The sequence below is a fragment of the Homarus americanus genome, unplaced genomic scaffold (assembly GCF_018991925.1).
Source record: "Homarus americanus isolate GMGI-L3 unplaced genomic scaffold, GMGI_Hamer_2.0 scaffold43731, whole genome shotgun sequence".
NCBI lineage: Eukaryota > Metazoa > Arthropoda > Malacostraca > Decapoda > Nephropidae > Homarus > Homarus americanus.
The window spans coordinates 128,439-155,000 of record NW_024751782.1 but is presented as its reverse complement, the minus strand read 5'-3'; the positions used below and the strand labels follow the sequence as shown (position 1 = coordinate 155,000).

General features: G+C 40.5%; 1 protein-coding gene across 1 annotated transcript in view; it reads right to left on the bottom strand.

The window, feature by feature from the left end:
• Window positions 1-19,435, bottom strand: part of LOC121854839 — a 142,779-nt gene extending 123,344 nt beyond the window's left edge. The window contains exons 1-2 of the mRNA XM_042349638.1: window positions 19,357-19,435; window positions 14,884-15,021 (exon numbers count right to left, since the gene is read on the bottom strand). Of these exons, the coding sequence (XP_042205572.1) occupies window positions 14,884-15,021; window positions 19,357-19,435 (217 nt within the window). The remainder of the gene's footprint in view (window positions 1-14,883; window positions 15,022-19,356) is intronic.
• Between the last annotated feature and the right edge of the window lie 7,127 nt (window positions 19,436-26,562).

Here is a 26,562-nt window from a genome sequence, read left to right as displayed (position 1 = left end):
ACCTTTAAAGCATACACTTGAACACTATATTATTGAATGTGACACTGTCAAAGACTTCAGGCCACCTGACTTATTGTATCTTGAACTATGTAATTACTTCATTGAATCAGGTGTGCTTGAGGACATTCTTGCTGTTTATCCCAAATTTGCTAGCCCACACTGATTAGTCTTCAATTAGAATATGACTCCATTGTATGTGATCCACTGACCTATATATGCTGCTGGTGAATGTGATGTATTTCCTTCTTTGTGTACGAGCCTCTGTCCTGCGTGGCAGTGAACAGTGGCATTACCCACATGAATCTGACCTATATATAGTGTCAATGAATATGATGCATTCTTTGTGTACGAACCTCTGTCCTGTATGGCAGTGGAAAGTGACATTACCCACATGAATCTGACTGACGTATATGTATGTATGTGTGCGTGTGTGTATGTATATGTACATGTACATGTATATGGGTATGTATATATGTATATGTATGTATATGTGTGTGTGTGTGTTTACATATATGTATATGTACTGTCAATGAATATGATGCAACTCTTTGTGTACGAACCTCTGTCCTGCATGGCAGTGAACAGTGACATTACCCATATGAATCTGACCTCTATGCATTTATAGTTGTTAATGAATATGGTGTATTTCTTTGTGTATGAACCTCTGTCCTGCGTGACAGTGAGAAGTGATACCACCCTCAGTGTCAAGACCTGACTGAATTACTCAGAATAGGCAAACTGTACTACAAGCTCTGCCAATAAATTTGTTAAACTTAATTAACACCAGCAGGCGGAATTCAGTCCACTCCTCCTGTCATTCAGTTCACGTTCTTTTGAGTGACACCCGTCACCTGTTACTTATACTTATTTTATTTCTGTGTTGCTCCTGTCGCCACCAATGTGGTATATCTATGTGAGTACCTATTCATGTCTCTTATGTGTCCATCAGTGCTTGCTGAGTTACATTTAAGTAATTCAGTGTTGTTTCACGATAGTTAATTTCAGTGTTAGTTATTTTATATGTTTATGCAGTGTTAACATAATCCAGTGCTTTATTTTAATTCTATATGTTTAAGCAGTTCTTTTGATGTCTCGATGTTTTAGTATCATTTGTGTCTTAAAAGTTTCGATAGTGAATCAGTTTGTTGTGACAGCCTACGAGGCTCTTTATTGTGTTAGCATTTAATTTAACATGTAGATCCACAATGGAAACGTGGATAAAATCACACAGGGAAAAGGGAAACAATGGAGAACCTTAGCTTTCGTCTTAATTCAAGACATTTTCAGAGTCAACTGAATTACAAAGACTGAGAGAGAGCTTATGTACACAGGGTGACCTTAAAAAACATGAGATCAGGTCAAAAAACATGACATCCACTAATCCACACACCAACCACACAGCAAACATAAGAAGAGATTAAAAGAACGGGCGACATACCTAGTCATGTCACGTCAGGTAAAAAATATGAGACCCACTAATCATCTATCATACATCTACCTCTAATGCTTTTAAAGCATATTTAACCTTGAGCCACTGACCTCATGTTTTGTAAGGTCACCCTGTGTACAGTACATAAGCTCTCTCCCCGTCTTTGTATATATATATATGTATATATATATATATATATATATATATATATAAAATATATATATATATATATATATATATAATATATATATATATATATATATATATATATATATATATATATATATATATATATATATATATATATATATATATATATATATATATATATATATATATATATATATATATATATATATATATATATATATATATGCTGATAACCACAAGTGCTTTCGTGTAATCACATCTTCAGGGGTGAGTACAGGAGAAATACTTGACAAGGCTAATATATACAGAAGAGGAGAGTGAGATCAAGTCCCGAGGGGACAGCTGGTGTCCACAAAGTTCAGGTCATAAGGCAGTGACCCTTAATAACAAATAAATAAAAAATTGACCATGCCATGTCTAAGCACAGCAGCTGTCCGTATATATATATATATATATATATATATATATATATATATATATATATATATATATATATATATATATATATATATATATATATATATATATATATATATATATATATATATATATATATTTGTTCTACCACAAAAACGAACTCATTTTAGGACCCTCAGCCAAGGAACATTTCACTGAGCAGAAATATGACAACCTGGCTGCAGGAAGCCTTTGATCCCTGCAACAAAAACCATGATCAATTTACCTGGGGAAGCAGACGTTAATGCTGGCACTGTAACTAAGGAAGGAAGCTCTTGCCTCGCGTGCTGGCTAAGTAGTATTATAATGATGCAGCGAGGACCTCCCTTTCGTGCCTTCAGGACAAAGGTATTACTTATTGGGGGTTTATTTCACTTGAGTAATGACTGAGGTATATGTGAGGTGATGATGGTGACTGTCAGGACTGGAGATATGACGTCCTGGTGATCCTTGATGACACACACACACACACACACACACACACACACACACACACACACACACACACACACACACACACTATTAATTTTCTACCAAAAATATAAACATCCACAATAGTTAAGTCTTTAAGCAACAATTGGATAACCTATCATGTAACAGAGCACTGACCAACATCACTTATTGTGGAAAAACGGTATTCCAACTTGTTCAGCGATTTTCAACCATTATCCGGGAACTAAAACGTTCTCATAATTGTTGGAGTTTTTTTCATCTCGTTCTGAATAAGTGGTATAATGATCTCTGCATCCAGGTGTCTCTTTTTTCATGTGGATTCCTATTTCAATTATTTTTGAACCGTTGGTCATATTTTTAGTCCATTTCGTAACAAGATTTTTAATATCCAGAGTTTTTTTGTTTTTAGTTATTGTGGAATGAAAACAAAATTCGCAATGTGATTTTTATTCATTAGTTGTTCTTGAAAAAATAGGCTCAAGTAGTTAAATGGATTGTTTGTGCCTTATTAATGTTTAAAAGTAATTTTTACCGAACTGCACTTGTAAATTTAATTATATTCTTTCGTACTTGAGGTTGATTTAATAGTTCATATAGTGATTTAATTTATTTTATTTCTTTATTTCACTATATTTCGGCGTAGCATTTTATTCTCATCAACATCATGTCAAGAATAATTACGCTTGAATCACTTTAATTTCTTTTATAATGCCGCCTTCTGGTCACTTCCATGTTCAAGTTTCTTTGGAGACGGAAGATAAGACAACAATATAAAAAAAAGATGATAATGTATAGAAGATATAATAAAGAAGAACTACTATGAATGGATTTTCCTCGACGGATATCAAGATGAAAATAAATACAACATTACCTTCAAGAAACTGTCCAGGATAAAATCGAGAGAAATAAAATAAACAATATAATAAATGCTCTCCTAAAATGGCCTCGTCATTTTATCAGGATGAGTGAGTATAGGTATCCGTTTTGTGTCCGACCCGGCGTATGTCTTACTGTATGGTATATGTGGGGTCATTCTTTCCTTCCTTTTATAAACTCTTAAGCTCACTTTCAACACATAAATAACCGCAGGGTGAAATATTCTTCCTATATCCAAACTTTATCACCAGCGGATGTGCCACAATCCTTAAGGCACAACAAGTGCAACATAAAGATAACAGAGATATTCCAGGGCACTTCCTCTCGTGTGAGGCACCCAGGGGCGTCAAGTAGCCCCCTTCTCTCCCACCAGCCAGCCCCTCGCTCCATAAACATGCACTATAGCCAACTTATCGAGGGGTCCAGCAGTGACGCCGTTGTCAGGCCTCGCTCCTTCTACCCATGTAAGACTTGGTGTGTACCCCTGTCTTCTGGGACGAGCTTTAAAGGGGATAGCCAGTTAGTCAATCAATCAATATAATATAACTTCTAAACTGTGATTAAATAAATATCAAACTGAACAACAAAACTAAATAGTGCAAGATGATATCACCAAGAATGTATGAACAAGACTGCCCGGGCAAGAGAGAACTACAGAATGAATATAAAAGAAAGAAATCCCCACATACTACAGGGGGTTATAACCACGAGTTATATGGCCAGGACGACACTGCTCCACCGTCTGGAGAGGCATGTTGATACACTGGCTGTTGTGGACATGTTTCTCTATCAGTAAAAAGAATAATTCTCACACTGACGCATTGAAACCCAGTACAAAAGTAAACAAACGACGACTATTGAGCGTTCCTCTCTCTCTCTCCCTGTTGTTGTTAAAGATCCAGAGCTGGAAAAACGAAGCGACTTATTTAATGGGAAAACACAAATATTCGATATTCCATCCCCGACTTGAAACTGCAGCTTCAAAAATCCCACAGACATTCAGGGGGCAAGTTTAAAACAAAAGACGGTCGCCTGTTGACAGCGCAGCGGCCTGGATCTGCCTCTTGCACGCGCCCACATCACAAACAAAGGAGTCGGGACGCGCAATGCAGATTTTCACATTTATGTTCGTGTTTTATATTTCCATTCTGCGGTTGTTATTATGTTCTCTCTTTCTTTTCTTTATTTTTCTTAATAAATTTCGAAACTCTTTCTTTTGTATTATTATTGATCTTTTATTGTTTATAATTATTATTATCTATATAATTCTTATTCTCTAGCCTCTATATCTTCCATTGTTTTTCGGTCTATGCATATACAGTATATTCCCCATTCACGTAGCTTCACTCTCTGCGTCTCATTTTATCAATACATTTCCCTTCCCAGAGGGTGTGGCCCTTTCCCCCTCTCGTATGGACAATACTAAAACAATTTTCATCTGTTTTTGTAGGGAAAATCCAGAGACAGATCCCTAGTCAAACAGGGAATCAGTATAACAAAGCCTATTCATTCCCCCGTGTGTGAAGGATGGAAGTTCCTGCTCGACTGGACTCTACCTATACAAACATAAGACTATCACCCCTGCGCCAGGAGGAACCTAAGTGTAGCGGGATAAGTTGTTCCAGTACAAGCGGGCCAACAAACTAGGCCTTGGGATCCTATGAGTATACCAACATGATCTTTATATCTCTCTGTTCTGGTCCACTTTGTAAACAAGGGGAACAACTTACATGATTCGTACTATTAAATAACACGAGCTTGTTTTTATGTTCTGATGTGTAAAACGTTTGGATTTGGCCGTCACGATTTATACCAAAAATATCAATGTCCTTTAATGAAAAGTTTTGTCCAATATAACTCTAAAAGTGCCAGTTTAAATATACCAGAAGTAGAATTGGTTTTCAAAATTGGAGAGAAATTGTGACAAATGAAAAACCTATAGTACTAAATCTGCTTTTATATTAAGTAAAAATGAAAATATGTTTTTCAAAATAAATGGCTTCGTTCTTCTTATGAATAAAGTTGCATCCCATATCTTAACACTGATTTAATGCGATATTAAGCGAAGTATATTATTCTATTATTTCACTCCTGTTTATTCATATATTTCTTCCCATTTTCTCTAATGTATTCCAGTTATTACATTTATTTACTGATTGACTTTATTATAAGGCAACGCACCTCATAACACCACCAACATCTTCGTTAATGATATAATGTATTAGTGCACTTCAACAACTAAGGTCTTTAGCCCCTTCAGTACGATAACATAACCCTCTAAGTCATCAAGTTATTATTGTACTGAACGAGTTAAATCATCGTACTCAATGGGTTATAAATAATCAAACTCGAGGGTTGTCATCGTAGTGTAGATTAGTAAACACACTAGTCATCATCAATTAACTATTAAAATAAATGACGTTAATTAAAGGTAAATATGGTAATTATAAACGCTACTCATCTCTTAAGTGACTCATAACATCTGATCTCCCGAGTCGCTGCTGTACAGAGCGTCTTTCCCTGCACGTGTTCCTGCTTTGAGAAAATGTCACCACCCTGAACCTTAACTGGAGTCTGGTGCTCACTGTATAATACTCCCGTTACTCATCTCTGGCAGCAGTATATCATAACTTTACATAAGGCGTCGCTACACTTACAAAGAAACTGGAACTTAGTGTTTTTTTTAAGTTCTTAAACATAGACAAATTTCAGAGTAATTGAAAAATAAACCACTACCATTAATTATAATATTGGTATGGATTTGTGTACGTATATTTGAAAGTGTGTGTATGTATGTATGTATGTATGTATGTATGTATGTGGTGTAATAGGTCAGCATGCTCGTCGCAAGGAAGCGGACCTGGGTTCGATCCCCGGGCAGTGTGAAACTATGGGCAAGTTTCTTTACGCCATTTGCCTCTGTCTACCCAGCAGTAATTGGGGACCTGGATGTTAATCGATTTGCGGATCGTATTCCAGGGTAATGGTTAGCCAGTGCAGTTGGCGAGTTGTCCGGTTTTCTCGGACTATTCATTGACATTGGGTCATGCAGCTCGTTAACTCAGGGTGTGGTTGTTGTGTTGGCGACAGCGTCTACAGTCTACACCTTAAACAAATTCACGCCAAGGTAGGTGGCCCTTGGGCCGGCCATCCTCGTTACACGAGGGGCGACCATTATTATGTATGTACAACTATATGCGTGCATATATGTAGGATGAATACATGCTCAAGTATTATGTATGTACAGTATATAAATTTATGTAAGCGTGTATGCATAGGTATGTATTTATGTATGTAGTATGCACACACACAAAAGAACACTACGCTAGGAACAAATTTGTGGCCCTAAAAATAAACAAGAGTTATAATAAGACGCGACATCTCAAAATGCTAAGATATTTTCACACAAAGACAAGAAGCAAAAACCCAGAGAGCAGCGGTGAATACAAGCAGACAACAAAACGTCTGACCCCCCCCCCCCCAACCACCACTTCTGAAAAAGAAAAGAAAAAATGGCAGAGGAAAAGTGCAGTATTCGATAAAGAATGTGAGCTAACACAATCAAAGACAATAAAAAAAAAGAAACAAAAGTTTGTAACTAGATAAACGAACTGCGACTAAAAACAAAAGCCAAAAAAATATTATATAAAAAATAAAGAGATAAAGTGCATCAGATTGACAAAGGAAGTAGAACAGGAAATATTCAAGGATATAAAAAGCAGATCGTGATGTACTATAAAGGAATCGTCCCGGGAAACATTGAAATAAAGAAAGAAAGAAAAGATGAAAAAAAGATTGCACAGATCTATATGACTCGTGTCTCCATAAACTGGATTAATCTTTCGTCATACAGAAATTTACGTTTTATTTACAAGAATTAGGCATAAACGCTATTAGATTCTAGAATTCAGTTACCTAAGTGCGAGTATATTATGATAAGGTCAATTACCTTAGTGTGTGTGAAGGAGATTAACATATCAATAAATAATATGGTAAGAGAGTTCAAGAAAAAATCACAAAATATATCGAGAAAAACAAAACAAAATCGTACAAGAAAGGAACATATGGTAAACAGTGCTATGACACGAGGTAAAATATAACCACTATATGACATGTAACAAGACAGTGACACAGGAAATATTAAGAAGGTAATTATTGCATACATTACCAATAGAACAAAATATTGCTGAAACGCCTAAGAAAAGAGGGAAAACGCTTACAACAAAAAGAGGAACGCTTACAGGTTATCATATCACAGCATGAAAAACAATCTCAACTTGAAAAACACAGACAGAATGAAAAAAGGTGACCAGGGTATGAGAGGAGGTGATCCTGTGTGACATCACTGGGAGGCTGTGTCAACACTGGCAGGAGACGCCCCCACCTCTCCCTCCATCCTTCCCTCTGGTGTAAAACCTTCCTCCAAGACAAACAAACTGAAGGGACTCGACATCCACGCCCGGAACACAACGCTGGCACTGCACGCCCGTATAAACACGTACTTGCAACTCAACGCTGACCCAATATGCACGCCCGTAATGCAACACTGGCCCTACGTACAAGGTCAACCACGCTCACAACACAACGCTGGCCCTACACGGACATATAAGACCACACACACACACACACACACACACACACACACACGCGCGCGCGCGCGCGCGCGCAAGCAACAAATACACACAACCAACACATACAACACAGACGTGAACAAACAGAAAACAACACAAAATCAAACAGACAACACAAACAAAAACAACACCCCCCCCCACACACACACAAGCAATAAAAGGTTCTCGCGGTCGCTTGTGTTACGCTCCGATATCTTTCATCTTTGTCATTACTGTTCCTCCTTCCTTTCTTTTCTTTCTTTTGCTTTCTTCTTGCTCTCATTCTGTTCCTTTAATCATTTCTTTCCACTCTCGTTTTCATTCTCCTTTTATTTGCTTTCTCTTGATTCTAAGTGTGTGTGTTTTTCATCATCATCTTCTCCTTCATTCTACTTCTTCTTTGCGTCTCCTTCATTTTCTCATCCATTGATTCCTCTTCGTATGCATTTCTCCATCTCCCTTCTTTCATTTTATTCTTTGATCTATTTGGGTTTTTCTTTTTCCTTCATCTTCTCTCATTCCATAAGTCTTTCCCCAATAAATTCCTCTCATTCTACTTTTTTCCTTCTTCGTTGTTCCTCATTCTCTCGCCTCCATCATGTGCCATTCCATGATTCGTTGGTCATGTGCCTTAAAAGCGAAGGACTGAGGAATTTCACTTTCGATTTCCCTGAGGCAATTTATCAAGCGGCACCCCTGAAAAGACTGCGGTGCGTTTTTTTTTTGTCCGAGTATTGGATTGGGTGTAATGCTTCAGTTTTTGTTGTTGTCCTCCTCCCCCTCCTCCCCACCCCCCCTCCTCCTCCTATTTGGCCGGTGGGTTCATTTTCTTCGCAGCTAATGGAGTGCACGGAGGTGTAAATGTATTGCTAGTTCACAAGTTTTAGAATTATATGGAAGTTCTTCGAGTCAAAAGTTTGTAGTTTATGTACGTATATTGACAGGTATATAATTCATACTTTCATCCGTTCAAAATATTGTAGTTTATGTAGTTAATGTAGTTCCTGTAATAATAATATCTCTTTTACGACTTCTGCCACAATGTTGAGAAAAAGTCGAAACAGGAACATTATACAAAATATCGAAAATTATCCAAATCACTGATCTCCTCACCTCGGGTAATGGCGTTTTTCCTCGAATATTTTAGGAAAATTCATCATGCAAGTTTTTTTTCGTAAAATATTAAAATAAAGGTAAATATCTAATACTATTTTAAGCAATCTGTGTTTTCATGTGACTGTTTCAAATACTAATACTTATCTTATCCTTGAAGTTAAAAAAATCATCATAATGGTTTTGTGAAACTTCCAATTGCATTTTGCTCTCTCTCTCTCTCTCTCTCTCTCTCTCTCTGTCTGTCTGTCTGTCTGTCTGTCTGTCTGTCTCCTCATGAGTAATAAAGTAAAATACCTAAGTGTATCTCACGTTAAAAAGTTCGCATACTAATTTTCACGCAAACTGAGAATGACCAAAAAACAATCCAAAATACCGCTAAACGAGTATATCTTTTTTATACTCGTGTATGGTAAAGGTCAAAGTCTGAACACCTGGCTTGACTTGGTAGTGAGATCCAGGTCATTACAGTGGTCTGACCTGATCACTTGGCTCTGCGTGTATTGCGTTGAGTTCACTTCACTATGATGTCTGTCTGTCTGTCTGTCTGTCTGTATGTATGTATGAATCCGTTGATAAATAGTTTCCTGACCGACACCCGCCCCACACTTCACCCCCCACACACCCACCAACCCACACTCTCTCACTCACACACACACACGCACACAAATATAATTAAATAAACCATAAACGTGTAAATAAATAAAACATAAATAACACACAGGCTACATAATCATAACGACTTCACAACGTATATCTGACACAATCCAAAAATACCTTTAAAGAGACAAAGAACAAAAGGAAAAAAATAAGTGAATATTGAATATTTTTTCCCAACTTCACAGGAACAGAAGTGACACTTAGGTTTGTAACCAATTTCAAAAATCACACAAAAAATCCCTTGAAAAATGAAGTCTGCGATCATGATGATTTCCCGGAGGTAAGCAGAGGGGTGAAGGGGGTGGGAGCGGGTGATGGGGTGGGGGGTAAGGAATAAGAGAGGATGGGGGAAAAATGGCCATAACTCAGGGTGTAGCCAGGAACTGTGAAATAAGATGGATATTTTTATCTGCGTGTTGCCCATCACCTACGCTACGGCGCCTCCCTCCTTCTCCTCCGTGCAAGAGCCAGGTGACGTGAAGCCCTCAGAATCCTCGCCTAAATCACGTGGCTTTTTTATACGTTAATCAAGAACGTCTTAGATAACATCAATCACTTATTACAAGAACATCAATCACAAAGGAATTTAACTAAAACTAAAATAAATCAAGAAGCCTCCCAGTGTGACGTAGTTTCCAGTTGAATACTTTTAATGGAATTGAATAATGAAGATTATCTGTACCTTCGCTCACCCAAGGACTATCACAGTATCACATGGCAGTAGGTCAACCACCGCTTCACATGCTGTTGAACGGTCTCCAGTGACGACGGCGATCAGCTGGAGTGAAGCGGAGTCAGGGTGGGAGAAGATCTAGCAGAACGAGGGAGGACACACACGCACACTGGCCGTTGCCCTTGTGGACTTCAGGAAGGCCTTTGACCTTGTTGATCACTGCACTGTTATCAACAAGGCTATTGCACTAGGGCTGCCCACCAACCTGGTCTCATGGCTCACTGATTTCTTGAGTGGACGTCGCCAAGCAGTGAGGTATCAGGGCTTGGTCTCTACATTCCAACACCTCACCTGCGGGATCAACGACGCTCTATCGGACACTCCTCACAGGTGGAAGTACGTGGATGACTACACTGTGGGGGTTTCAGTGGACAACACCGCACCAGACTACTAATCGCTCCAAGGTACACTGGACAGGCTACAGGCATGGACTACGGAGAACAAGGTCACCATCAACCACACCAAAACCGTAGTCATGCACATCAATACCGCCACCACTCCAGTGCAAGCCCCAGCAGTCACAGTGGGTGCCCATCATCTCCAGCTGGTGCAGTCTGCCAAACTCCTGGGTGTAACTATAGACAACAAACTTGACTGGAAGGCCCATGTAAATAACACAGTCAAGGCAGCCTCGTACCGTCTCTACATACTACGAAGACTTAGGTCACTTGGGACACCCACGCCAGAGCTGAGGACCATCTACAACGCCTTTATTCTCCCCAAACTAACGTATGCGTGACCAGCCTGGTCGTCTTCTCTCAACTCCACCCAACAACGTCAGCTATAGAAGGTACAGAAAAGGGCCTGCAGAATCATGCTCGGAGCAGAATACTCAGGCTACACCAACGCTCTATCCACCCTGGAAATGCCATCCCTCAGTGACCTCCACCACCAAGCGCTGGAAAGGTTTGGCCGTGGACTACTGCACCACCCACGCCATCGCCACCTCCTGCCACCTGCAGCCCCCCACCCAACACGCGCAGTCCGCCACTACAACATAATTCAGCCCATAAGAGCCCGCACCGATAGATATAAGAACAGCACCATCCCATCTATTGTTAAAATAATAAACAACTCCTGATTTATGTACTGTACAGCCCTGTAAATGTATTCAATGCATATTATATCATTATGTCTAAATCAAATGTATGTCTGTATATTTTCAGCCACCGGCTGCAACTCTATTAATAAACCGTTTATTATTATTATTATTATTATTATTACACACACACACACACACACACACACACACACACACACACACACACACACTGAGCTAAACTAGAGGCAATAGGTTAAAGACAGCATCACGTGATCCCGTCAACAAAACACACGAAATAAATTTTGATCTTCTAGAATGTGGAGACGGAAGAACGCGAGAAGAGGAACCGTGAGTCACTCCTGGACACTGACAGCAGCGGGATGTGTCACCCCTGGCAGTGTTCAGATATTGGTTGTAATGCAGGCCACACTCCTGCAGGCCTCTTGGAACACTACCTGCAGTATTTAAAACCTTCAAAATGCAGACCAAGAAACATTTTCCCCTCAATTTCTTCTTACTTATCTCGTAAATATAATAACGTCGCTTTATAGTATTCCTTCTTAGTAGCGATGACGACCTCCTGATTATGTGACCAAAACATAATCAGAATTAAACTAATCATTTATCGCGGACATATTGTTAAACGCTGTTCGTCCAGTTTCTTCTTTCTCCTCATCTATTTGTGTGTTATTATATGTCTGTACAGTATAGTGAGGGCTGGTGTAGTCATGTTGTTTTCACGAGAGTAGTGTGTTTATGCTGTGTAATACATCATGATCTGAGGTTCATTCGATACATTACCCAAATCTCCATAGTTAACAATACTAATTCAATAATGACATCATCATTATTATTATTATTATTATTATTATTATTATTATTATTATTATTATTATTATTATCGTAATTACTATAAAAAACTTGCTCCTACCAAAAAGATCTCACAGCACACCACCTCACCACCACACCTGACTACTACACCTCTGTCCAGTTAACACCATAATCGACGCTACAATGGCCGCCACACAGCATATTAACCACGGCGACAGAGTGTCTTTACTGCCGTCCACGCGGTGTCTCTGTGAGCTACCTTACCGCTACTACACTCACTCAACGAAGAGAACTGGTGGAAGTGAGGAGGTTTTTTTTTTTTTACGGGAATTAGTCCACCCGGGCACAGGTCAAACGACCCACAACGGGGCCTGGGAGAATAGAGTAGGGTGTGAAGAAGTATTGGAGAAAGGGAGGAAAGAGTATGGGGAAGTAGGCAGAGACTGGGAGGGAGCGAGGGAGGGAGAATGGGTGAGAAACAATAGGGGTGTGTGTGTGGGGGAGATAACAGAGAGAATAATGGAGGTACAGGAGAGAGACGGTAGAGATGAGGATGAACCTAAATTAGGAAGGAATTACATGTATGATTAAACAGTGAAGATGAGGATGGTGCAACAGATGATGGGGAGACGGGAGAATATGGGAGAAGGTGATCATGGGGAAAGGGAGAAATTATGGGGGATGGGGATGATTATTGGGATAGAGGGAGATTATGGGGATGGGGAGAAATTATGGGGGCAGGGGCAGAGATTATGGGACAAGGGGGTTATTATGGAGGGCAAGGATGAGACTATAAGGGCAGGGGGAGATAATGGGGGCAGGGGAGATATTATGGGAAATTAGGAAATTATGGAGAAAGGAGATTATTGAGAAGTGAAACCTTAGCCATGGGAATGGGGTTTACAGCTAGACTAGGAGAGCAAGACCGAAGCTTGACCGGAGACGAGTACATGCGATAGGTTCTCAGGTCCAGGAGGCGTGGTGCCACGGCTGGCTGCTGGCTCTTGAAGCGTGCGGCCCCTGCTTACATACTGTGGTTAAGGAGGGAAGCAGGGAGACAATGAGTGAGGGAGGGAGGGAGGAATCAGGAAGGTAGAAAGGGAGGGAAGCGTCTCTGGAGAGAGAGAGAGAGAGAGAGAGAGAGAGAGAGAGAGAGAGAGAGAGAGCAATATATCTGACATAAATACCTCTGAGCTCCCTATCCTCCACATTCATAGCTACCTCAAACAATATCTACAACGAAGTTTGAAACAAACTTCTTTGAGAGACTAAAACTTTTTCTCTTATAGGGAACAATGTAAACACAAAGCATTAAATATTAAACGTTAAAGACTTATTAAAACTTTCTGGCAACAAAAGAAAAGTTTTGTTCTCAGGAAAAATTAAAAATTTTTTTTTTTTTCATATGTGTGTGTATATATATATATATATATATATATATATATATATATATATATATATATATATATATATATATATATATATATATATATACAGTAAGAGGACAACTGGCTTATATACATCTAAGTAAAATACTACTACTACTACTACTACTAATAATAATAATAATAACAATGAACATGATCTACAGTACATAAAAATAAAACCGAAATAATAAAAAAACAGGATTTAAAAACAAAACAAACACCAGAGTCAGGCCTACAAGCACTGTTAAGCTCGGTATATTATTAGAAGAGACAAGACAACAACAAAAAAGCGTGGAGTTGTGTTGGCTGCCAACATACCCCTGGCAGGTTACGTTACCATCCCACCGCTGCCACCAGTATGACGGTACCTCGCCACTCTGCGCCCTGCTCCGCCCTAGGGACCCTCAGGCTAAGACACCATTAACTATTTAACCTGAGATCCTTAACTGTACACCACCTAACAAAGGACCTTCTAACTTTGCCCCTTGAGTAGGACCCTCTAGTAAGCAACCTTTAACTTACTACCTTCATATTTGGAATGCTGACCTATGTCTGAATAAGTCGACCTGACATTAAACTCTGGGTCACACAACTACAATTCTATGTAATTACGGTGATGCAAAGTATTAAAAAAATCAGCTCAAGGTTACTGGGTACTGAGAAGAGAACATACAATGCAGAGAATGCTAAAAGGAGGCAGAGAATGTTAGGAGGAAGAGTATGTTAGGAGGAAGAAGAGAATGTTAGAAGGAGGAAATGATGTTAGGATGAGGAGGAGAAAGTTAAAAGGTGGAAGAGAATGTTAGGAGGAGGAGTAGGATGAAGAAGAGAATGTTAGGAGGAGGAGGAGGAGAATGTTAAGAGGAGGAGGAGGGAAATAATGTTAGGAAGAGGAAGAGAATGTTAGAAGGAGGAAGAAATGGTAGGAGGATGAAAAGAATGTTAGGAGGGGGAAGAGAATGTTAGGAGGAGGAAAAGAATGTTAGGAGGAGGAAGAATAAACGAAGCTCCACACATACATTCTCTGAATATTAACCATCATGCACCGCGGCTTCTTGAGTAACACTGCTTGTACACTTGCTTGATTCCTGAATGACCCAAACCTTGTGGCAGTGACTTGAAACCACGACGAGTTGTGGTGCGAACCTGAACCTGTGACTTGAAGGCCTTGTGGCTACATCTCTGAGTAACCGCAGAGTCTAGTGGTTGTGACCCTGAATCTAATCCATTACCTTTAGACCCTGAGAAAAAGCTTCTATAAATGCGAGAAAACGTGTTTGGTTACCTGAAATTATCTACAGATGGTACGGGAGGCTTTTCTCTAACTATGAAGCCCGTCCTGCAGTCAAAATTCCCGGGAAGTGACCGGATGAACCAAGCTGATCTAGCCTTCAGACCACGAAGGGTATATCCATTACAGGCAAATTTATAAAGAATATTTTGACCTCTTGAACCGCTGTAGTTACCTTTAACACTACTGCATTAATAAAAGATTGTCACATCTTGGATTTATTATATATATTGTACTTTAATTAATTATTCATTAACGCTATAATTAACAACTTGCTAAAATAATCTGAAAGAAATCTTGAATCAACATTCCCCTATGACAAGGTAAAGGATTCCTATTCCACACTAACTCCTCAGTATGGCATTTCAAAATAATCGATTAAAACTTTCAACCATTGTATCCACGCACTTACGTAAATAAGTACATCACAGCTTAAAACAAAGTCGCATCGTGGAAAGTACCTCAACCCAGACAGTGTCGGGTGATTTCCACAGTTAGGCACCATTAAAATGATTGCCGTGATCGCGAACAAGTGACCGGAATTCCGCTTTAGGGTGGAACAGAGACTGAAGTGGAAGTTGAGAAGTTGGGCACCAAGTTCCCCGGTAAAACGAAGCAGACTGCCGGGCAAGCAGGCAGCAGAGAGACGCAGAAAAGCAAGGAGACAGGAAAGCAGACATCCAAGCAAGCAAACAGGCAGGCAAAAAGGCAAGAAAGCAAACAAGCAAGGAGAAAGGCAACTAGATAAACAAAAGGTTAAAACTTCAAGTATAGAAACAGAGAAACACACAGGCAGGCAAGAAGGCAGAGGAGCAAGCTGGAAGGTAAACAATCAAAGAGAAAGGCAGGCGGGATAAGGCAGGGTGGCAGGCAGGCAGGCAACCATCTAGACTGGCGGGCGATGGAGGCAGTGTTTGGGGAGTTTCTGCAAAGTTGGTCATCATTTGAAGGGACCAGATGGTGCAAGTGGAGTGGTGGGAGGACTCAAGTATGTTGTGTTTTAAGTAGACTGCATTGTACTATAAGGGACGGTGAAGTAGTATAAGTGTACTGAGCTGTACTATAAAGAATGGTGAGGTAGTATAAGTGTACTGAGCTGTACTATAAGGGATGGTGAAATAGTATAAGTGTACTGAGCTGTACTATAAAGAATGGTGAAGTATTATAAGTGTATTGAGCTGTGCTATAAGAGATGGTGAAGTAGTATAAGTGTACTGAGCTGTACTATAAGAGGTGGTGAAGTAGTATAAGTGTACTGAGCTGTACTATAAGAGGTGATGAAGTAGTATAAGTGTACTGAGCTGTACGATAAGGGATGGTGGAGTAGTATAAGTGTACTGAGCTGTACTATAAGGGATGGTGAAGGAGTATAAGTGTACTGAGCTGTACTATAAGGGATGGTGAAGTAGTATAAGTATACTGCACTGTACTACAAGGGATGATGAATTATCAATACGTTGGATTTTGTCTATTTTAACTTTATTTTTTATGGGGGGGGGGCCTCTGCTAGGGAGTTTGAGACCCACCGACATACCAGTTAAATCTTTGGTATGGTTTATATGGTGATAAAATTAATGACTGTTTATGTTAAAGTACTTCAACACCCAGAGAATTGTTTCATAATAACTTTGCTTATTTCCACACACACACACACACACACACACACACACACACACACACACACACACACACACACACACACTACTACTACTACTACTACTACTTTGCTGTCACTTGGAATCGAGTATGACGATCATCCAGCTATGATACAATGATATGAGTTATTCAGGATGTCACCTAGGTTGGTGAGTTTTGAGGTGACTAAAGTGGCCGATACGGGACCTGAAGCGTCGCCCACATTCGTTGCACATATGGGGGGCTGCATCTACTGCGGGAGGGGCGGTGGCAGCGTCATTCCGACGTTGGCACTTGTCTGCCTCGGTTTGCAGTCGGGTGTTACGATGTGGAGTAATCGTCTCCTAGGTGAGGGGGTCGATTTGGCACTTTTTCAGGTACACACACACACACACACAAAAGAAAAAAAAAGAACACCAACTTACATATGAAATCATTTGACACTCACGTTTGATATGATATTTAAATACAACAATTACATACCATGGTAGTCACTACAGAGATGTCCATTCCTTCACATTTTGCAAGATACTGTGATTTATTTCTAAATATATGCTGAGGTCTTTAAAGTAGTGTAGTTCAGTTACTTAAGGGAGCACTAAGTTATATTATCTCGGATGTGAGCGAAAGGTACTGAAAAAGAAGTTAAAAATGCAAAAGTTTCTCCGGGCAAAGGTTCCCTCTCCCCACTTCCCAAACTTTCTCCCCAGGAGCCTCACGCCAGGATGTATGTTCAGCATATGTAATTGGTCAATAATTCAACTTCATGCGCATAAGTGTTTCCCAGTGGTGCTAAGGCCAGTGTAAGTCTATTTATCTAATGAAAATTCTGCGTTTCTTTTCAATCTTTTTGTACATTTTGGGAATATGTTTATCGATGATCTATTTTTTTAAACAGTTTAGATCCTCCTTTGTAAACTGAAGTCTTTCTATGCAGTTTTTAATCTCTCAAGAATGTTTTCTGAATGGATACGCTTCCTCCACAATATATTTACTGCCCGCACCAGCAGCTTTTTTTATTATTATTTTTTTTTTAAAGATGGAGTTCCGGGAGTCAGCCTGGGAGTGCAGTGCGTGGCCACACTTTAACTGGCGGGTCTTCTCGGAGGCCGATTGAGCATTAATAACATCTGCTATATGAAATGTAAGAGAAACCTGAACAATGAGGAAAAAATCATCTCGAGAATTATTTAATCGATCACCATTTTTTTTTATCCCTCGATAGTTTTTGTCATGGTCCAGAAATACCCTATCCTTATTCCTAAGACCAATATTCTGAGTCTATGAATGCCAAAAAATATATTTTCTTTACCTTTACTCGAATTCCTTATTTTCCTCACTTGTATTTCTAGTTTGAGTCCAACATATTCTATTTCACCTTTGCGATTCACATTTCTTTGAATATTTTGGAATGTTGAAGTAAATACAAAGTGAGGCTGATGTGTTAGCCTAAAGATGTTTAAAGTGTACAACATACTTCAAAAATTACTGTTAAATAGTATAAAGCAATGTTAAACTACACAAAGATTGTTAATCAGGCATAACTTAACTAACTACAGTATAAAGAGCCTGCAACATAATGAAGGTTCGTCGCCATATAAAGTGTAATTTCATACACTCTTAAACATAAAAACAATGATCAAGATTTTTCGCCACGTTGCGTGAAGAAGTGGAGTACAACTTACATATACGAGTAAAGGAGGGAACAGGAGGAGGGTGAGGGAGGTAAGGGAAGGTAGATAGAAGGAGGGAAGGGGAGGGGATTGTAGGAGAGGAGGGAGGAAGGTGGTGGAGGGAAGGAGAGGTGGAAGAGTGGCAAGAGAGTAGAGTGAGGGGGGAAGGGGAGGAGGGTAAAGGACGGAAAGGGAGGAGGGTAAAGAAGGGAAGGGGAGGAGGGTAAATGAGGGAAGAGAGGAGAGTGAAGGAGGGAAGGGCAGGAGTGTGAAGAGAGGCAAGGGAGGGTAGACCATGGGTATAAGGGGGGAAATTTAAGAGATGATAGAGAGATGCATTGCTCCTCCGTCTGTCACGCACCGTAACCACCCTCCACGGAGACATCAACCATTTTCCCACACTCTGATTCATCAGTACGTTAGCGTAATCATAGTGTACAGTTCCTTGGTCAGAGAGAGAGAGAGAGAGAGAGAGAGAGAGAGAGAGAGAGAGAGAGAGAGAGAGAGACGTCCCCAGTTATATGTGTCTTTACTGTGTTCATGTCTGTTACTACTACTACTACTACTTTTTTTAACGTGGCCTCCAGCCTTCCCTAATAATCACACCTTCGCCGCCATTTTATTACCTTAAAATTAAATATCCTGATACAAAAGTAGCTACCCTAGCTGTGTTGAGTTAGTTGAGCCACAGATCTACGTGGCATTCGGTGACTGTTACCTCAAAGTCACTATCTGCGACAGTTGTCGGCTTTGGGGTTGAAGATCTCGTTCCCTGAGAAAAAAAAATGCAGACCTAAGCAGAGAAAAGGGCAGTCGACATCTCAAAAAGGCTGCAACGTATCTTCCGGCTGCTGCATCTGTTTGGATAACACCTCGGCCAGTCTTGCATAGAAAAATCTTGCACTTGGTCTCATCCCGCCAGAGGTTGTGAACACCAGAGGAGTGAAGTTGCCTTGATCAAGATTTTGAATTCTCACCCCCATATGCCCTGTTCTTGTCATTCTCGTTCCTCTTGTGTGCAGCATCAAGAGCTCGGTTACAGTAACATGCGGCCATGGAGTTGAAATTCCTTATGTCAAAGAAGGCTGGCTGTCCCTGCGTCCAGAATCCTCGAGCACTGACGTCCACATGGGCTTCGTTGGATGTGTTTGAAGATTCTCAACGCCCAATAGAAGGATGGTCAGTTCCACCACGCCATCATGGCAGAATTCCTTCAAAATATTTGCTGTGAGATCCCTTACTTCATCATGCCACATGCATACGAAGCTCCCTTTCTTGCAAACCATGGCGTGATCGATGTCATAAGAAGAGCCACACACACTTTGGGAGGGCAAACTTTCTACTGGCCTACCATACCTTAAAGCAATGGCATCTGTAAATTCTTATTTATTAAGGCTGAAGCCTTTTACCCTTATCAGTAACATTGTTAGCCAGTTCGAGGCGCCCACCTCCTGCGCTATTGCTACTTTTCTTTTCAAGTTCTCTGGCACTTGCAGCATCAGTTGTTGCAGTTTATCACTTTGGTTGTGCTGTCGTTCTGTTGCAATGGACCGTCGAATCTTGTTTAATTCGTTGATACCCACCTGACTTGCTGTATTCTGAGATATTGTGTGCTCAGTGAGGGCTGCCGTAAGCTTAATTTTTAATTTTTTTTTTTTTTACAGGGATTAGCCCACCCGAGCACAGGTCACTTACCCACATTAGGGCCTATGGGGTGACTACTACTACTACCATTGTTACGACAATTACTACTACAACTACTACTCCTACTATTACTACCACTACTACTACTACTGCTGCTACTGACGGGCGGACACATTCTTGCTACTAGAGGGACGTAAATTTGAATCTCTCCTCCAGATGGTAAGAAAAGTGAGCAGTAATACAGAAAACGCTGACACTCACCCAACATCTGCTAATTCGATGATAATAATAATAAAAATGATGAAAAGTAAACATTGCACGACTCTTAATGAGCGGTGGAGAGGGGAGAGCGGGTGGAAAGGGGTGGGAGGGGTGCTGGCAGGGGTGGGAGAGGGGGGCAACGCTCCGTGACGTGAGAATGTAATCTTAGAATTGCCACCTTGTTCGTGGAGAAAGACGCGGTGGACCTCAAGCAATACACCCAGTTGACATCTGATAGACACCTACTGTGTGTGTGTGTGTGTGTGTGTGTGTGTGTGTGTGTGTGTGTGTGTGTGTGTGGCGCGTGCTGTTCCTCACTTTCCAACTCCCATTTATTCGTGTCCTAGTATAATATATATTCTTACCTGTCAACACCTGAGTCTCATTACCTTGATGATGTCTTGAAATTTATCAATAAAAAAAAAATTCTCTCAACTTCACTTCCCTGTTCCCTGGTTCTCGTTACTCTCTTCAACTTTAGATTTTGATATTTTATTTGTTGTGAAAATCGTACGTATCATCTTTTATAACAGGTAACTCGGACAAAACTAACCTAACCTAACCTAACCTAATCTAACCTAACCTAACCTAACCTAATCTAATATAATCTAACCTAACCTACAACTCCCGTACTGCAAGTTACCCTACCCTACTAACGAAAATTAACTTAACCTAACTTAATCTAACTTTACCTAATCTAACCTTACTTATATATTTCAGTTACACTAGATTAATTTTAGTAAACAAGGTTGGTTATAGTAAGTTCGTCTTGATTGTTTTATAAGAAGTGCAAATACGGTTAAGACTGCCATGTCCCAGTGAAGCTACGATTCCCCCTTATGAACACACACACACACACACACACACACACACACACACACACACACACACACACACACACAAAAGAGAGAGACACAGATTCACTCACATACCGCTCGTTTTAAAGCCTTGTTTTTCTGACGTGAATATGTACTCGACTCAAGTAAATACACATTAATTATGGCAATGACTCTGGGGCAAATGTATGTTAAAAATACGGGTCAGTAATTTAGTTGTTGACAAACGCTCTGTTCATAGTTGGGCAAACAATAGTGGGTACTGTATGGCCTAACGAGAGCTACAGTAATGACAACAAGAGTAACACAGTAAGAGTGATAACAAGAGTAATGAGAGCAAGAGTAACATGACAAGAGTAACGTAGCAAGAGTAACGGAAGCAAGAGTAACACAGTAAGAGTGATAACAAGAGTAATGACAGCAAGAGTAACATGACAAGAGTAACGTAGCAAGAGTAACGGCAGCAAGAGCAACACAAGTAAGAGTAGCAAGCAGAGTAACACAGTAAGAGTAACGTAAGAGTAACACAGCAAGAGTAGTGTAACACAGTAAGAGTAACATGACAAGAGTAACGTAGCAAGAGTAACGGCAGCAAGAGTAACACAGTAAGAGTGATAACAAGAGTAATGAGAGCAAGAGTAACATGACAAGAGTAACGTAGCAAGAGTAACGGTAGCAAGAGTAACACAGTAAGAGTGATAACAAGAGTAATGACAGCAAGAGTAACATGACAAGAGTAACGTAGCAAGAGTAACGGCAGCAAGAGCAACACAATAAGAGTAACATAGCAAGAATATCAAGAGTAACACAGTAAGAGCAACACAATAAGAGTAACACAGCAAGAGTAACAAAGTAAGAGAAACAAGACAAAGAGTAACACAGTAAGAGTAACATAGTAACAGTAACACAGCAAAAGTAATGACAGCAAGAATGGCAGCAGTAACAACAACAACAAAGGTGTATATATCAATCACCACACTAAAAGAAATGAGCCGAAAAAGCAGCATGAAGCAACAACACTAAAAAGTATCAGTAGCAACAATAACACAAGTAGCAGCAGCAACAAACACACGAACACTACAAAGAACAACAGTAATAAGATCACCAATAGTAATAACAGGAACAACAATAACAGTAATGACAACATGCAACAGCACGAGGAGGATGACAGTGTGTGAGTGAGCATGAGAGAGAGAAGTACAGTCCACACAGGAGGTGGGAGGGGAGGAAGTGGGCCCCTAACTCATAAGATTAAACACATTACCTCAATGATTTCGGCTTGAGAGAGAGAGAGAGAGAGAGAGAGTGTGTGTGTGTGTGTGTGTGTGTGTGTGTGTGTGTGTGTGTGTGTGTGTGTGTGTGTGTGTGTGTGTTATTTAGCACTCTCGAAATCTACCTTCTTTCTCTCTACCTGTTAACGTAATCAAAAGGTAAGTTCGACCAATAGTGAATACAGGAGCGCTCAATTAAAATATTCAAGACACTCGTAAAAGTTCTTAATGTCACAATTTACATATGCGTGACAGCTGCGAGAACAAGAAAGTAAGGTAAAAAATGCTCATGATGTTGTTATTAGTGCAACAGGAGGCGGCACGTGCTCCTTCCTGACCTTTACCCGGCAACAGCAGCTGAGCCCCGACCCCTTCACCTCACCTCACACTGTAACAAGACCCTCCACAGCCTGTAATATTGTATACCGCCAAAGTTTCTTTCGTGAGTACTAATTTTATTACAAATTATAATCAATTTGTTTCCTTATATATGGTGAACTAAGAGCTAAAGAAAATGTCCAATTATTTACACTCTTCTAATATTATAAATGAAGTCGTAATAATCGCCAGAAAAAATGAGATACACAACACAGACTCTACCTCTGCACAACCCATCTTAACATTATTCAAGTTCACCCTCAGCCCCGAGACCTCCCCGGCCGTGAGTGCGCCCCTGTCCCTCAAGTATGGTTTGTGAATCCCTCTTTAATCCAGCTTAATCCATCCTGATCACCAGCAAGTGTGCGAGTGGCAGCCAACAAGGCTTAACAGTCTTAACCGGGCTCGTAGATATCCCTCACACACTCGTTTGTGCGAAAAATCAAAACTTTTGCTGTTCCTTTATACAGTATATTATTACTAGTTCCAGATGACATAAGAGCCCCAAGCCTCCGTAAATAACTGAGATTCGGTCTAACTCGTCTTAATAATTCCATCTTCATCTGGATGGGAGTTATTGAAAGTATGTTTTTCCCCGAAGGTGTGTGAAGTTTTTGGTCGCCGTCTGTGTGGCTTGTTTGGTCTACTGAAGTGCTTCCTTCGTGGAGTTGCTGGTGATGGAGATATATTGCATGTGAGGGATCACTTATACTCTCCTCCCACGGCCGCCCACCACTCCCTTTATCATCACACACTCGCCCACACTACTCACTACTACTATAATACACTCCTACACCCACGGGGCCTCACACCCATACTCTCCCACACCCACGGGGCCTCACACCCATACTCTCCCACACCCATAGGGCCTCACACCCATACTCTCCCACACCCACGGGGCCTCACACCCATACTCTCCCACACCCACGGGGCCTCACTATACTCTCCCACACTGAGGGCCTCACACCCATACTCCCACACCCAGGGCCTCACACACCCACTCTCTCCACACCCACACACCCACACACACCCCCCACACTCCCACAGGCCTCCCACCTCACACCCTCTCCCACACCCACAGGGCCTCACACCATCTTTCCCACCCCACAGGGCCCTCACACCCATACTCTCCTCACACTCCCACACAGGGCCTCACACCCATACTCTCCACCCACACCACAGGGCCTCACACCCATACTCTCTCACACCCACAGGGCCTCACACCCCTCCTCTCCCACACCCACAGGGCCTCACACCCATACTTTCCCACACACACAGGGCCTCACACCCATACTCTCCCACACCCACGGGGCCTCACACCCATACTTTCCCACACCCACGGGGCCTCCCACCCATACTCTCTCACACCCACGGGGCCTCACACCCATACTCTCTCCTCACCAACACCGCTATCAACACTCCTTAGCTAGACACTACAGTACTTTACTACTTCGGTTCCCACAGGCTGCGTCTATTCCCTGGCAAAAGTCTTCACACACACACATACGCCCATTCGACCAACACCTCCCTCTCAGCCCCCCTCTTGTATGCAGCGGCTTCACTACACAATAACCTTCCTTCCATCAAACACCCGTTGTTCAGTACTCCGTGAACAAGGGATTATCTCGGAATTTCTCTTAATAGTAAATAATTAAGAAGTTTGACACAGAAACCTCATAGTGGTAGAAGGTGTTGTGAACTTGTGGTGTGTTAAAGTAGTCACAACACTTATTACACAACACCCGAAAATGATAGATGAAGAAAACGTACATGACAAAGAAAAGGGGATTTTGTCCTTACAAGGTGACCCAGAATAACACGGGACACACGTGCATGTAAACAACTTAACACTATATTACGCCAAATGAAGCCATGGACGAGAACAACTTAACTTACATAACAACTGACATTATAACCAAGATAAATTCCTGAAGTGAAATTAAAGTATACTTATATTTGTAGACAATTTATCATGGAAAAGGCATCACACCCGAGACAAGTTTCTTATGTTACTGAATATAAAAAAAACATCAGGAGCAAAGAGAAAACAATTGTACATATTATAGTTGTGGTAGTTTAGATTTTTCTCCTCTTTTTTTTTCAATGTACAAATTCCCGGGTTAGTTTCAGTTAAAAATGGTTAAAACAGTTCACTGGGAGAAGTAAACGAGTAACACCGTGATAACTGCTCCTAAACATTTTAAAAATGGCAACAAACTCAATTGTTACAAACTTTAGAAAACTTTATATGCAGCAAGTAAAGTTACACCAGAGGACACTGGGGTAGACCAACGACTGTTTATAACGTGAAGGAACTGGTGTCATGTATTTTCTTGACGATGTATTTATAACACGAGTAAAAATGGTTTATTGTGTTTTTTAGGGAATAATTTTGCGACATGAAGGTAAATTTATTGGTCTACTGTGTTTGTTTGTTAATTTACTTGTAACGTGGGTGAAGCTGGAATAATTGTGTTCACTAGATAACCAATTTGTGACAATGTAGCGTAATGCTTGACGTAATTGGTACAAGATTAAAGACTAAAGGATTAATTACGACCGGTCGAGTGTAATACACTTTTTTAACGAAGTTTCCACGGCTGAAAAAACAACAACAAAATCATTCTGACAATTAAAAAATTAAATGTTGGAAACCAAAATTAGAAATTAATATTGATGTTTCATGCTACGTTGACTTGTTAACTATAATGTTTATGTTTTAATTTTTATTTATCACTCAATACGGCTTTCTTAAATCATTTATGCACACACCACACATTATGCATTAACAACAGTGTATTCGTGAGCCTCCAATACTAAACGAACATACACTGACGTGGGGCCACCTCGTGTTGACATGTTCACGTGTGAAGGACACTACATCTATCTGTTGTATAGACCGGCTCCCTCACCCAGGTGTTGCTGCAGGGAACTCATGAGTGAAGAGGCACATCACCGCTACAGTCGCCCCAACACCAACAAAAACCTTCATTTAACAACACCGGATCCTTTTATCGGCATAAACTGAACAACTATAGATAAATACACAGTTTAAACACCAGAACTTGAAGCCTTGTTCATACAAAGGCCCTTAAAACAGTTTTCGAATCAAGGTTCAAACACTAGTACATGAAGCCCCATTCATGTAATGATCATTAAACGTTTCGAATTGCCGATGTTCATTCGGATATACACACACTGTTCAAACACTGGTCGGGACCCTGTAGTACACTCGGATAAAAGGCCAGGTCCCATTTTCTCTTCACTTTTTTGTTTCCTGGAAATTGCAGAGACACTCTATTCGAAACACAATATGAAACGGATTTCAATTCACCCACCGTTTTGACTTTTAACCATTCTTCCTTCCATTACATTTTTGTTATCCGGGAAAAGAAAAGAAAAACAATTTGGTGGGACATCCGCTTTATAATTTCTTGGCATTTTTACCCGGAGATAAAAATAATTCAAGTTCCCAGAAACCGAAAGGAAGATTCTCTCTCTCTCTCTCTCTCTCTCTCTCTCTCTCTCTCTCTCTCTCTCTCTCTTTTTCTTTTTAATTACGAGGGGCTTTGATGTCGCATGTTTTGGACTCACTGACTTTTGTCGCCTCCAGGTCTGTATCAAAGGAAAAAATCAGCTTTTAAAGTGGGGGTGTTGTGGATGTGGAGGTGTGGTGAAATGGTTGTTGTGGTGAAATCGCGGTTATGGTGGTTGTAGTGAAGTAGCCGCTACGGTGATGCGGTTTGTGGTGGTGGTTACAGTGGTTGTGGTGGTTATGGTGTTGTAATGTGGT